The sequence below is a fragment of the Esox lucius genome, chromosome 10 (genome assembly GCF_011004845.1).
Source record: "Esox lucius isolate fEsoLuc1 chromosome 10, fEsoLuc1.pri, whole genome shotgun sequence".
Classification (NCBI taxonomy): domain Eukaryota; kingdom Metazoa; phylum Chordata; class Actinopteri; order Esociformes; family Esocidae; genus Esox; species Esox lucius.
The window spans coordinates 17,919,153-17,934,453 of NC_047578.1; the positions used below are offsets into that span (position 1 = coordinate 17,919,153).

The 15,301-nt window shown below is 41.1% G+C and overlaps 2 protein-coding genes across 2 annotated transcripts; both read right to left on the bottom strand.

Annotated features, from left to right (window-relative positions):
• Nucleotides 1–2,499: 2,499 nt before the first annotated feature.
• On the bottom strand, nucleotides 2,500–6,172 carry pex11b (peroxisomal biogenesis factor 11 beta). Its single transcript, XM_010873671.4, has 4 exons — nucleotides 5,814–6,172; nucleotides 5,142–5,257; nucleotides 4,836–5,037; nucleotides 2,500–4,548 (listed from the first exon to the last, which is right to left on the bottom strand). The coding sequence occupies exons 1-4, from the start codon at nucleotides 5,867–5,869 to the stop codon at nucleotides 4,128–4,130; spliced, it is 795 nt and encodes a 264-aa protein (XP_010871973.2). The 5' UTR covers nucleotides 5,870–6,172; the 3' UTR covers nucleotides 2,500–4,127.
• Nucleotides 6,173–6,825: 653 nt separating this feature from the next.
• On the bottom strand, nucleotides 6,826–14,851 carry rit1 (Ras-like without CAAX 1). Its single transcript, XM_010873672.5, has 6 exons — nucleotides 13,292–14,851; nucleotides 11,164–11,250; nucleotides 10,159–10,215; nucleotides 9,928–10,001; nucleotides 8,977–9,168; nucleotides 6,826–8,819 (listed from the first exon to the last, which is right to left on the bottom strand). The coding sequence occupies exons 2-6, from the start codon at nucleotides 11,243–11,245 to the stop codon at nucleotides 8,589–8,591; spliced, it is 636 nt and encodes a 211-aa protein (XP_010871974.1). The 5' UTR covers nucleotides 11,246–11,250; nucleotides 13,292–14,851; the 3' UTR covers nucleotides 6,826–8,588.
• Nucleotides 14,852–15,301: the final 450 nt, after the last annotated feature.

Here is a 15,301-nt window from a genome sequence, read left to right on the forward strand (position 1 = left end):
CACGTACGATAAACTACTATTCAATCTAACAGCTGGAAAGCTGTTATTTCTTAGACTATGAATCACTTACATTCTTTTCTGAGGACTTCAAAGTCAAGCCATTGTTGACATTCCTTATCCGATTCTTAGAAGACCGCAATAAGTAGTCAGTGCTTGACTTGACTTAAGTAAGCAGTGGTACTGTTCACTGGCGAACCGCAGTTTCGATGGAACCATCCCCCCAAAGGTAAAAAAACCCAGAATCGACTAAGTACAGGCTACTGACCGCTGTCCATAGCAAGGACGTGTTGGTGGGGGCATTTACAAACTCAACCGCAATAAACAACTACGTCAGCCTGCTAATCACTCAGAACAGGGCAAGCATTTTATTTATTTTAACTGGTTTGAGCTGATTGGCACATGGGCCCCCAGATCTCGTGGACCAGGGTGGTGGGGGTCTCCAGAAATGTCAGTGGTACTGTTTATTTTTAGGGGTAGGAGCTAACCCTTCTGTTAGAGCACACATTTTACACCTACGCCACTTTGTGGTCAGTAAGACATCATTACCAGGGCCTCCACAAGACATATAATGCACTCCTGAATGTAATGTCATGGCACATCACAGACCGTACAGAAGGCCAGGGTTTGCAGTGAGGACCACTGTATTACAGGAACAGGAACTCAAGCAGTAGAACTTTATATATTAACAGAACATGGCTGCCCTCTTGTGTCCATGGGACAGCATGAAGTAGAAAAACATTTTCAATAGTGTTCAATAGTTGTGCTCCACTGAAAAAGAAATATAAATTCAACAATTTGAAAGATTTTACTGAATTACAGTTTCAAACAACAAATCCAGTCAAATGAAATACATTTATGCTGTTATCTACAAGTTTTACAACAAGGAATACAGATCCAGTATTTGCATGAGAAAGGGATTCTGCTAATGAAACCAATTATATTTATATTGTTTTCAGTGATTGCCACAAAGGCACCTTACGTAAATGTAATCAACTGAATGAAATTCATTTTACACAAATCGGTATACAGTTAGGTCCGGAAAAAAAGGACACTGACACAAGTTTTGTTATTTTGGCTATTTACCAAAATTAAAGTTAGTTAAATAATGAATATGGGCATAATGTGCAGATTCTCAACTTTAATTTGTGGGTATTCACATTTAAATTGGAGGAAGGGTTTAGGAATTACAGCTCTTGATTATGTAGCCCACTCTTTTACAAGTGACCAAAAGTAATTGACTAAAAAGCTGTTTCATAGACAGGTGTGTGCCATTCCTTCATTATTTCTTCATCAATTAAGCAGGTAACCGGTCTGGATTTGATTCCAGGTGTGGCATTCGCATTTGGAAGCCATTGCTGTGAACCCACAACATGTGGTCAAAGGAGCTCTCAATGCAAGTGAAACATGCCACCATTAGGCTATCAAAAAAATCCATCAGAGAGATAGCAGGAACATTAGGAGTTGTCATATCAACAGTTTGGTACAATCTAAGGAAAAAAGAACGCACTGGTGAGCTCTGCAACACAAAAAAGTCCATGGAAGACAACAGTGGTGGATGATAGTAGGATCCTTTCCATGGTAAAGAAAAACCCCTTCACAACATCCAGCCAAGTGAAGAATACTCCAGGTGGTAGGCATATCATTATTCAGGTCTACCATTAACAGAAGACTTCACAAGAGTAAATACTGAGGATTCACCACAAGGTGCAAACCATTCATAAGCCTCAAGAATAGAAAGGCCAGATTTTGCCAAATAAAATCTAAAAAAGCCAGCTCAGTTCTGGAAGTGCATTATTTGGACAAATGAAAGATCAACCTGTACCGGAATGATGGGAAGAAAAAGGTACAGAGAAGGCTTGGAATAGCTCATGATCGCATACCATATTATCTGTAAAACACGGTGGAGGCAGTGTGATGGCATGGGCATGCATGGCTTCCAATGGCACTGGGTCACTAGTGTTTATTGATGATGTGTCAGAAGACAGAAGCAGCTGGTTGAATTCTAAACTGTACAGGAATGTATTGTATGCTCAGATTCAGCAAAGTTCATTGGATGGCGCTTCACTTTACAGATGGACAATGACCCAAAACGTACTGCGTAAGCAACCCAGGTGTTTAAGACAAAGAACTGGAATATTCTGCAATGGCCTAGTCAATCACCTGATCTCAACCCGATCCAGCATGCATTTCATTTGCTGAAGACAAAACTTAATCCAGCTCCATAACCTTAAAATTACTTCCTTCCGTCATCTTCTAGACCAAATCTGCAGTGATGTAGCTGGAAAAGGGACATTTAAATCATTGGTTAAAATCCACCATGTTGTTTTAATTTTCAAAGCTGGTCTCACTGCTGGTGTCCCTCTAGGCTCAATCAAAGGTCCTCACTGATTAGAAAAGGCTTGGGATAACTGTGTCCGTCATGTCTTGAGATATAACAGTTAACGACTAAACTTTGACACATATGCAATAGTGCACATTACAGATGCAGCCAACAGATTATTTCAAAGCCAAAGCATTTATTTGGTAAAACATTTTCGCCACACAGCGGCAAAGCCTCAGCCCTGGTGGTACAATTAGCATAAAGGCAGAATTGAAAGAAAACCACCCTCACTCACTGAGGAATATTATTGTAACTCTTGACTCCAATGACAGTTAAATTATTTACTGAATTATTTACAAAACCGTACATTTCAAATAGCCCAATTTAATTATGAATCATTAAGCTAAACCGTGAAATTGAGGGGTCAAGGAAGTGGAAGAGAAGATTTTTTAACCCGACATCTGGTTTTTAATTAGCAGGTCAAGGAGAAGGATTAAAACTTCTATTGTTAGCCAGCCAGACCAAATGACATATTGACTACTAATAGCACCATGCTCTGGAGGCATGGTAACAGTTAAACCTATATAACAGAGACAGTCAAAATTTGTTTGGAAGCATGGCTTTTTCCCCACAGCCAAGATACTGAACACACTGGAAAATCTAACATAGTTCCATTCACATTTTAAAAGCATGGTATTAATACACTATTTATGCAGGGGAGTTCAACTAATTGTATTAAGTAGCCTAGCTGATTATCACTTATTTTGGGTGAGTTCAACCAATATGTTATATGGAACAAATCATTAGGTGCACGAGTAGGCATCCAGAGAAGTCATTTGCTTGATTTTCACTATCACTTTCTCATGAAGTTCATACACGCATACATGTGGACTTTACCACAAAACTACAGCTAACTGGTTTCCTTTCTAATTTAGTACTCTCGGAAATGTCTCTTCACCTCAACTTAACAGTCAATATCATTGGCAACTCACACACAGTAAGGGAAAATAATTCACGGCACCTCTTAAGAAATTGCTTGATGTTCTACAGGGGCAACAGAAATGTTGTACAGACATCTTCCAAATGTTGTATGGAATATTTCTCCCAATTAATAATACTACCAGGACAAACCGAGTATGTATATGGAAGCAGTTTATATTAAACGCTGATTATTACGGCTAGAAAACCAGTGTAGATTCAAAAAAGACAACAGTATTTGTGGATGAGGTCCACTTCAACAGAGAAGTCTGGATTTCTGAGAGTTGCTTCCCCCCAATCATGCTCCACACAACCATATTATAAATCGACCCCTTAGTGGATTCACGGGGCGGGGGGGGGTTGTCTTGTGCTGTCACTTCATAAAGCCTTTCAGTTGTGATATACCCAGGCCTTGAGGTGTTTACAATTCTATGCGTGTACAGTTCAGGTCTAACTAAGTCCTACGTGCAAAATACACTCCCTACTGACCGACCAAACCAAAACAGATATTGGGGACTCGTTTTGTCTAAGCATGAGCTGGATACAAAATACAGAATTCCCATAAACCACTCAATTGCGCCTCCTTTCGGATTTTAAATGCAATCGTTTCAGTCAACCGACACACTTAAGAGCATGACCTGCCCAAAATGTTGACGTTCCAATAAAAACTGATTAGGAAAAAAAGCTTCCCTAACGAGCAGTGTGCTGGACTCATGCTTTAGTATCATGCCGCATCCTTCGACAGTCCAGGACCTTTACCCGGGGATGTACAATGTTTGACTGAAATGTCTTTCCCTGGAGGAACGTTCCACCTCAGTTTTTTCCTTCTTTAAGGTTTGAGCTTGAGCCAGGGGTGGACGATGGTGAGGATGGAGAGGACAGAGGAGGCCAGGCCGCAAGCCCCCACGAAGCCCTGTCCACTGGGGTAGATGCCCAGGCGGTCCAGTGGGATGAACACGTCGCAGGTGTTCTTCAGCAGGTCCAGGAGCAGCGGCGGATTGCTGCGCAGCACCGTCACCAGGAGCTGAAACTGCCGGGAGAGACGCTGGGAGAGCAGCGACAACGCGGCCGGGGGAAGGGAGGACGAAGACTGGGGGTAAGGGAGGGCGCCGTTTTCAAGGGGAGAGGGGGGCGAGGAGTTCCAGGTGGCCTTCGACCCCCCGTGGGAGGAGCGAGCCTCACGCTCCATAAGGAGGCGGATCTCGTAGGCGTCTCTGGTTAAGTTCAGGATAAGGGCAAACAGGTAATACCTTTTAGAGAAAGAGACAGAGGTAGGGGAAAACATTATAAGACAAGTTATAGAAGACTAGAAAGAAAATGCTCTGTGTTTTGATGCCCATTTCCATATAGAACATTAGAGGCTTCTAGTGGCTGTAAGGACAGCATTGACATTACCACTGAAGGCATATGCCATTCAAATATAGTCAAGTGGCTGGGACGGTAAAGTGGCCAAAGGGGAAAGGAAATTTGAGAAGGAATGTCATAGAAACAACTGATAATAGGAGCATACTTTCAGTACAGGCCTTCTGAACGTTACCTGAAAGATCTCAGGCTCCACTTCTCTTGGTCTAGGTTGGGAAGGAGTCCGGCCTTGCCAGCCCACAGCACATTGTCACAGGCAAAGTACATGGCCCGGTTAAGGTGGGCCACTGTCAAGCAGAGACGCAACACACTATCCGAGAGGTGCACTGCACGCTTTGCCGCCTCCACTGCCTCTGCAGAGTTCCCTAGACGCATTACTGAGAGGGGAAAAGAGTGGTAAGAACCTGGTGGACTGAACTGAGCCTGTAGTAACACCAAGTCTAAACCGCATAACTGAGACACAGATGAAACGATGACTCACACTTCCTTGTTAGACTCATATGAGCTTCCAGTTGTTTCACAGTCTTCAAGAGTTCAACACCTGCCCCACCTTTCTGCAGACTGTAGCCTAGCAACGTACATGTGTACTGGGCAGCCCTGTGTGACCAGAAAATGAATACAATTTGTGAAATATGGATGTCACAATATTAACAGTCGTTGTTTTGCATCTTGCTCAAATAACTCGGGCTCCATGTGTATTTTATCTACTATTTGTTATCATAGCACGGGCAACTCGTACTTTCATAGAACTATCACTATGACAATATTTAGGGGACTTGTGACTTTAGCAACTTAATAGAGCCAGGCAAAATATTGCTGAGCTTGGTGCAGCTATAGATTAGCAGTACTCAGTGAAATGGGCAGGCAAGCAGTGACCTGCAGGGTACTAGCTACTCTTGTCAATAGAACCACGCAATACTGTACAAAAGGTCACCCATCCTGTAAATGACTCACTTATTACGTGTCAGGATTTTTGTAATTTTTTGTTCTTAAAATGTTTCAATATAATTAGATCCCAGTTCGTTGACTTTCATGGGTATAATAGAAATTTGAAACCTGTCCGCTGATTATGACTTGTTGATTAGTAGAAATTTGAGTTAGCTACAATATTATTACCCCCAAGTTATGTCGTCCATCAATGCAACTATTGTACCTGAAAACTCGCTCCTTGGCTTGGCTTTGCGCGCTGAATCGAACCCAGGAGTCCATGCTAGCGACACCCGACAGGTACTAATTGGTTACACTTGCAACGGTGGATTAGGCCTGTGGCTGTGGCTACCTGCGTTTTAGCTTGTTAATTAGCTAAATACACCGCTTTATATAGTCTATTGGCAACTGCGGTTCAATCCTCTTGGCACAATGAAAATGTCCACAATGTTTCCCAAACATGTGTGCAAAACTTCTGAATTTGCGGATATATATTCTTTTAAAGTTTTTTATTTTATATTTTAACAGCTAAAGCGTTAGCTTCATAACCAACTTCGCGTCTCCTTCACTCACGGACGGAGTCTTTATAGGGACAGACTGCTTGTTTTTCTTTTTGAGTTTTTTAAAATGGTGGCCGCCGCCTACTGGATGTTAAAGCGAAATACCTTTCTGACTGTACCAGAGACGATACTCAACAGGGCACCATGTTCTCTTGTCTTTTCCATTGACCTTTGCCAGAATCAGATATAGCTTTTATTATTAGGTGCATCTACACATACTCAAAATTGTACTTGGTGTAATGGTGCTCTAACAGACACGGAATAAAAAAAGATGAATGTTTGTCAATGTTAAGTTCCAAATTAATTTTACTGCACCAGGTCACAGGCTCATCGCTGTCAGTGGTGAGATTGCACAGTGATGTCATCTGAAGAAAGAAAATTGAGTTGTTCGTATACTGTGAGCAGAAGTTTAAAAAGCACTTGATCATTTCCTACATGGAAATGACCAATCAAAACAGGACCAATCTGATGGAGGCTGTGGAATATTTTTGATGCAAACACTCATACTGCCGTTGGAGAGCAACCCACACAGCACACGAATACTTGAGGACCAACATTAATTCCCAAAAATTCTAACAAAAAAATAATAATCTACCCTTAACGCCTAACCATAAATACAACTATAACCCTAAACCCCATGCCTAAAAGACTGTAATCAATGTAGAGACACACACACACTGAGTTTGAAAATGGCACTGCATTTAATTTGAGCATGTTAATAGAAAATAAATTAATGAAACAATTATCATGATCACAGGAAATAAAACAAAACAACAACACATATAATAGACCTATTTCCTATGTGGCACTACCAGATCCACGGAGTGCTGAAATAATAAGTGCACAACCGACGTACTACAGTTCAGGGGTAACTAAAGGAGTGTATCAGTCAGGAGAGGTACATGGACTTCGCATTGTCTTGACAATCAGACCCTGCTGTAGGTAGATCAACATAAAAGTGGCAGCTACAGCCATTGAATTCCATTCTAAAAATAAAAATAAATCCAGTGATCGTTGTGTAATTTGGATGGAATCAACATATTGCCCATGCCAACTTTCAGCCTGATTCGGTCCAGTATAGATCAGTGGACCACATTTATGTAATGCACAGTAATGTTTTTTCACCATTAGCACCACTCGCTAACTTCCCAAAAGGTCAAAATAAGCCCACACCCACTGCCGCTGTAACAAGGTGCCAACTCCAGGAATAGGCATGTCAGGTTACAAACATTAAACCACAACCAATTATTTTTTCCATTTGAAATACAAAATGAACACTTAGACACAGTAAATGGTCTTAGAATGTATTTTTTTCCTACATTATCATCTATACTAAAACCTTTTCATTCTTTCCATAAATTACTTTCTTTTTCCTTAGCTGGCAAGGTATTCCACATTCTCTGGGACCTTTACTTAATCTTCAAAATCATTCAGAACGCAAATTACAGGGGGCTTTGGTGCCTCTGATGTAGGCATGAGCTGCACTTAATTCAGAAACTATTTTTTTCCCCCTATAAGTTTAAAATGCAGTGTTAAATATATTTTCCACCGGTGTAAAATATTAAAATAAACACTTCCAAATTAAACAACACAGTTCGGTCATTATTGTAAGAATGTATTTCTATTTGCCTTGTACTTGGCATCCAAGCCAGGGGATAATTCGTATTTTGGTTGGGAGTCTGGGAACGAAAACTAGCCTAGTCTAGTAAATGGTCTCATCTGGAGACTGTTTTTAATCATGTACATTCTGTACTGCAGCACTCTTCCAGGTGTCCTGATTATTTTTTTTAAGAAATATTTGTCAGCCATTTATTGAGGTTGCAAGTGTGCAGACCAATCGGCAATAAGCAAATTTAACTAAGCACAATTTTGCTGTTTTGCAACAGATGCTTCTTTTCATTTATCCAATGGCACAAGTGCAGAGTCGTGTTTGGATGTTGGAATAATTCTGGAGTGAATAGAAATGTGCAGAGTGTTTACTTTGCAATTTCTTTGACAGTCACTGAAAACCCCATGTTGACTGTTTATGCCAAACTAAAAGGTAATCATTTTCTTTAAAATTACATAATCACTATTAGGGCTGTAAAAAAAAAAAAAAAAAAAAAAGATTTCTGAACTCGCATCTCATACCCCATCTCATGTAACACTTTCTGACCAACTGCCTTAAAATTAAACTTCAAGTTCCCTCACTTCTTGTGCCACTTAACCTACCGTGGGACCTTCACAATATTCCCTGCCATACTTGGTACATCAGCACGGTTCCTGCCTCCGCTAATGTGCATAGACGGCTAATCTGTTCAGTGATGATTGTTAGTTTAGTTGCCCATTGCAAACACTCCTAATCTAACTCAGATAAGAGTCACTGGTCTCCTCATGGGAGTTGGATCTAGGAATTGGGGCAGAAAGGGTACCACTGGAAGAATGGGTTCCCACGGTGCCCCTCAGTGCTCTGAATGCTGTTTCCTGTGGAAAGTAAAGCGCATGCGGCTCCAGAACGAGTGGCTCCTCCTGGTCTTCCTCTCGCTGCCACGGACTGACTCTGCCTCGCGTTGGCGAATCTGACGGACCAGGGCGGCGAATACCTCATCGATGTTGAGGCGGAATGCTGCGGAGGTCTCAAAGAAAGGGCAGTGGAACTCCCGGGCCAACTCTTTCCCCTCCTCTACTGACACCTAGCGGGGTGGAGGGATTTTCTCTTTAGAAAATGTTAAACGTTGCCCGGAAAACCACCTAGTTGAACATCTCGTTAATGCGTAAAGAGGATAGAATGTCACGCTGGTAGCGTGGGTAAAACGAATGGTACCGACAAAATTATCTCCCATTTCTCACCTGTCGAAGATGGTGCAGGTCAGACTTGTTGCCAACCAGCACCACAGGTGTGTCGGCCGTACGACGCACACGGTCAATGAGCTGTTTGAACTGACGGGCCTCTTGTAAGCTCCGCCTATCTGTGATAGAGTAGGAGATGATGAAGCCCTCACCCGCTCGCATGTATTGGTCCCGCATGGCAGTGAACTCCGCCTGGAGAGCGCATGTATGCAAGGCAAAAATAAAGGCAAAACATTTAAGGATTCATATAGAAAGGGTCACCGCAAAATACTCGTACACCCAAGTTATCAATTCATGTGTAGCTAGAGAGAATCAATGATCAAGACTGTCTATCTGCAGAAAACTGAACCACTTAAAAAGAATATGTCACTCAAAGCGACAGCTGGCCAAACACCATATAGCTATGGTATTATAACAAATGATACAACAAAAACGGATGTAAAGACCATATTTTGCATATGGCCATATATAGAAAATGACTAATATCTGAGCCACGCATGAGTCAGGCAGACAGGGAACATGTGGTGTGTGGAGCGGGTGAGAGGGATTATGTAAATGTGTGGAAGAAAATGGAGTGAGTGATGCTCAACAGGAGTTGGAGAAGAATATGGACACGGATGTAACAGCAATGGAGGGGGGGGGGGGGGTATTGAAAGAGGTTCTTCTGGGTTTGCTTTATCTTTTTATTACTGACAAGTTGCCACTTTGAATTGAGAGACAGGACAGAGGGATAGGATTGATTCATTTAAAGGAAAACTGAGAATTGGGATAAGGAAAAATCAAAGAAAAGGTCAAAGAAAAGTTGCACTCCAGGCATTTTACCATATTGCTTTCACAGCTCATGTGGTCAATTGATATGAAGGAAAGAAGGCAAGGAAGCAACAGAACTACTGAGATGTAGCTGTGGGGGGTACACGTGTCAGTACTCCAGCCTTTTCTGAGAAGGTGTACCTGTCCTGCTGTGTCCAGGATGTCAAGGTTGGCCGGTTCATTGTCAATCCGGATCTGTGTCTTGTATGCATCCTCTGGGAGAGACATTGAGTGGTATTTCAATGGCTATTCAGAATGCAGTGATAACATATGACAATATAACAAATGTTCTGATGTAGTTGTTTTCAGGCCAAATATGAGTCGCCTAAAACAATGCCGAGGGGAGTATTTGGACAGGCAGCACTCTCTCACCTATGGTTGGGTCATGGTCTTCAGGAAACCTGTGGCTGATGAACTGCATTATAATCGCTGAGGAGAAAAAAATATTTAAGGTATTTTTGGAAATGAACAAAGCTGCATAAGAACTGCAGCAATTCATTAAAGAAAGAGGGAGAGAACTACAGTAAATAATAAAGGTACAGTGCAGAAGAACAAGCGAGAGAGAGAGAGATATTATTACATAACTGAGGATTTATCTCGAACACTTGAATCTAAAAGCTTTTCACCATCAAGGCAGCCCCACACACACACACACACACACACACACACACACACACACACACACACACACACACACACACACACACACACACACACACACACACACACACACACACACACACACACACACACACACACACACACACACACACACACACACACACACACACACACACACACACACACACACACACACACACACACACACACACACACACACACACACACACACACACACACACACACACACACACACACACGCCTCCCCAGCTTTAGTAAAGGTATGCCTACTCAAGCCTTCACAATGACACCAGGAACAGATGAAATTAGAATTCCAGCTTGTTTGTAGGACTGGTCGCTCCATCCATCCCCCAGTATCTTTCCTGTCACTGATGTTTTAACTACTTTACAGTGTACCTATAGCAGGTGAACTCAGCCAGTCTCCACGGCAACAGTAACCAGGAGGGGGAAGGCAGTTGCTAGGCACATACATGTCTTGCTGATGACAGGCACACAAATGGCACCCCAGACCGCTGTAGAATGTGGCCAACACCCATGACTGAGAACTGATCTCCCCCTCCCCCTCCCCCCATCTCTCTGCCTTTCTTTCTACAGAGTAGAAGCTAAATAGTGAAACACAGAAAACACATCAAAAACAACAGAAGTCAGAAGGAGAAGTCAAAAGCAAAGATATGCATTAAGTAAGATTGAGAAGTGCATTTAATTGTCATTTTGTGTGTGTGTGTGTGTTTTCACCGCTCTTCCCCACTCCTCCCTCTCCCAGCATCACCAGCTTGTACTCGCGGGAGAGTCCCCCGGAGCCTCGCGCCGACTCCATTCACACTATGAGAAAAATATAGGGTAGAGACGCTATGAGTAATAGACTACCCCATACACACCCAAACACACATTTTTTATACCAGTTTATTAAGCCCATACCAATTAAAGACAACTGTAAAGGTGCTGCAGATAGACAGGATACGACACATGAACAAGTACAATCTTGCTGTCATGTCATTAAGCCAAAGCATAGGACAAATTGACAAGAGGTGAGAGAGAGAAATGCGAGGAGACTGAGACCACTCGCACGCACGCATTAGTCCACTGAACCGGCAGATCTATTAAATAGCAATGAGACAGAAGGGGAAAAGTGGATCTATACAGTCGACAGTCAGTCTACTTTGCCACCCCTAAAATAAAACCTCTTCAATTCATCAGAACAGGTCACTATTGGCATGGCCACTGACCCATTTGGAGTGTGGGTGCAGGTTCAGTTATGCGAGTCAGATGACTCTTAAGTTATTAAACTGGTCTATGAAACAGCCAGCCGCCCTCAGCAAAAAGAGGAACTGACTCTCATTGAATAGACGTGCAATCATGTGATTTCTCGATGCAAGGAGAATGTGTGACATTGACCACCAAAACCACTAGGCAATGTCACCAGAGCTATTATAGGTTCTTTTTTGCCACAGCAATTTTGCCTTCCTTTTATTTAACCCAACATAACAATTATATTTTTGCAGCATCAGACTATATTAAACTTTACATTTCATTTTCAGGAATACATTGTATAATTATTCATGTTTCTGTAAAACACAGCACTTTTCATATATTTACAAAAGATAGGCTATTGTATAATTATTCATGTTTCTGTAAAACACAGCACTTTTTATATATTTACAAAAGATAGGCTAAATACTGATTATTTATCAACACCTACATAAGCACACAGATTTAGCCTACTTGTCATCCGATTAGACTTGAACTACTACGGTAGGTTGAAGGGATAACAATCTCTCACTGATGGAATGCAAAGACAAAAAATTTGACAAAGCCGGTTCATTGTTGTCAGGAGAGAGACAGATCTTTGGGGGTTAAAAATAGATATCAATTTCCGCTCGAGGCACTTTTACTGATTTTTATTTCAAATATGATGTCTGAACTTCAGTAAAGCCAGACTGACAACAGGTCCCTGAAATTGAAAATTAATTTTTTTCTCCAAATTAGATAATGGGTATTGTAGTAGCCTACAGTATATTGCCTGCTAGTTGTTCCCTTTCTCGCCCTGACTACATCCCTACAAGGGCTCCGTGTTTCAAGGGAGTCTCCAGGCTTCAGATGACCCAGGCCTCGAAATTGTTTTTGGAGATTAAATTGATGTCTGTGTAGTAGCCAAATTCAAGTTCCAAAATTCGGAAAAGCATTTCAAACGCATTCAAAACTAAGCTCAATTATTCTAATAGGTTACGTTTATAAGTGTCATCATTCACATTGTTACAGTAAACATTTTTATAAACGGTGGGTCGGCTTCAATATTATTGCGGCCAAAAATATTTAAATATTTGCTAAACAAGGAGTAAGATTAGCCTAACATTGTTTCAGGTCAATGGAGCGTTGTCACTAAGTCGCAGTGAAAATGACTGCATCCGTTGCTAACATGCAATGAAATTGAACAACTTCATTATATTATAAAAAATTTACAGTCTAGGCTACTTTAAACCGGATAGACTAGGCATGGACTTAAGTTGTTTAGAAATGTTTAGAAAGACCTACAGACAAATAATTGTATGAATGCAATAAAGGAATTAGTCATACTTTAAAAAGTTTAAACAATTAAACGATACTTTTTAAAACTTCAAGCGAACATTTCGTATTTAATTCACGGTAGGCTACGCGTCGAGGGTGCACTCATTTGAGGTATCCTAACCGTTTTGCAGTTAGTGTTAAATTCCACCGACATTGTAAACATTGTTTCATGTAATTACAAAGGAGTGAGTTCAGGACAAACATTGCTATTGCTGACTATGAAGAAAGCAAATTATTGAACATTTACATAAATAGCCAACTGGCTTTACGCATTCCTGAATAAAAATGACCTACTCACCGGTGTCACAGTACTTGTTTCATCATAATTGCCGAAATTAGTCCTAGGTACATTTTGTTGTTGATGTTCGACAATTCTTTTTACAAAGTTCTCAGCAACAGTAAACAGCGCGAGTGGCCTGTAAACGCTACGTCACGAGGTCCCGCCGCCCGTCGTTTTTTCCTTCTTTTTCTTGCTCTATGGAGTGTTTTTGTAAGTTCAAAGAAGCATTGCCGCCACCAACTGTGCTGGAGTGTAGACTAGAGACCGAAACAAATTCCCAAAGACCTGATTAATGTCACCATACAAATTCCTGTAATTATAATCCAAATTTACTGTAAATGTGTACTACGTTTAGTGACGTGTCTACTCACAGGTTCTGGGGGCTCTTTAGAGATATCTACAATAACCTTCTTGCCGTTGTCACAATGACCTTCTGTTGAAAACGTATTACGTATAATAGATATTAATCTTTCTATCCATTTCTACCAGGTCAGGGGAATACGGCCATGAAATGTGCTACACACTCCTGGAATGGCCTTCCCAAAATCATCAGATCCAAGCCACAAGATCAAACAGGACTCCAGGGATAAACCCTTCAATATGTACCAACTCCAAAAATCTAAAGTTGTGACCTCAGACACTGGTTATTTGCCAAACCAAAATGCAAATCATAGTCACAGTACATGGAATTGCAGAAGGGGTTGTTGTTAATCTGGTGGCCATGCATTCAGCTTTTCGAATTCACCAATCTTCTCCATGGAGGAGAAATCGTATGTGTAGTAACTTTAATTGTGTGCTAGCAAAAAGTGGGATTTGCCAGCTCTGGATGAATTTGTTGCCCACTGCTGTTGGTATTACAAGTAAGAAACAAATACAAACGATGACATGATAATAATACAAACGTTTGACATAGGTAAGATTTCGGTCAACGCATTAGATATTGTTATCAATTACCAATGGTTAAATTGGAATGGGGGGGGGGGCGGTCATAGGATTGACAAATAACTTTTTCGTCTAGGGCTGAGAACACTTCTTCAAAGTGATTGTTGGCCTCTATGGCTTCTCTCACAAGTCTCTTGTTTGGCAACTGAGTTTTGATGGACAGCCTTTTCTTGGCAGTGATTGGATGTGATGCAGCTTCCACTTCCTGATTATTGATCAGTTGAATAGGTGCTCACTGAAAAATCCAAAAACTTAGATATTACTATGTACACTTTTCCTAATCTATGCCTTTGTATTCAACTTTTTCTGTGTTTACAAACAATGCCTGAAAACAACCAATAGCTGATTTTTATTGATATAACTAGCAACATTATATCCAATTGCAGCTGGTGAGATAGACAGTGAGAGAAAGTTTTAGTTTTTCAGTGTGTTGTCGGTATATTAGCCCTTCATTATAATCGCCAAATCACAACTGCTACTCCATTGGTTCACAGGTGGAGGCCAGTGGAAGTAAATAATTTCCTTGACAGTGTTTTGAAATATATCTGTGATTTAGTAATATGAGAGAACTGGTCAGAGGTTTGAATACTTTTGCAAGGCACTTGAGTGAATATAGCCTATCCATGTGTTATTTAAGTTTTCAATCAGATATAGTCTAAGACCATATTAAAAAGATCAATAAAAAACAATTTTGTGAGAAATGCAACCTAGCCTCAGAAATGACAGAGGTCTAAAGACATGTTTACATTACGAGAGAGCGAATGAAACACAAGATTGACTTGTCTTGAGTTTGCATAATCATTTACATAATTATGCAATAATTTACATGAATTTACATCAGGATGTTTGAGACGTACCACGCCGGATTGTGGCAGTCAATCACGGGAAAATTACGTGCGCACCTCACATAACACTTGTTACATTTCCGACAGAATTGTCGTTAGACTTGAAAACCTCTGTGGGAGCTCTGTGGCACATGCTACCTCAGAAGGTGGCCTCTCGAGCTATTTATATCTGAAAGTTTACACAACTAAATAATCAAGCATCTCAAGTATTCTTCGATATGTCTCGGAAAATGTAACGTAA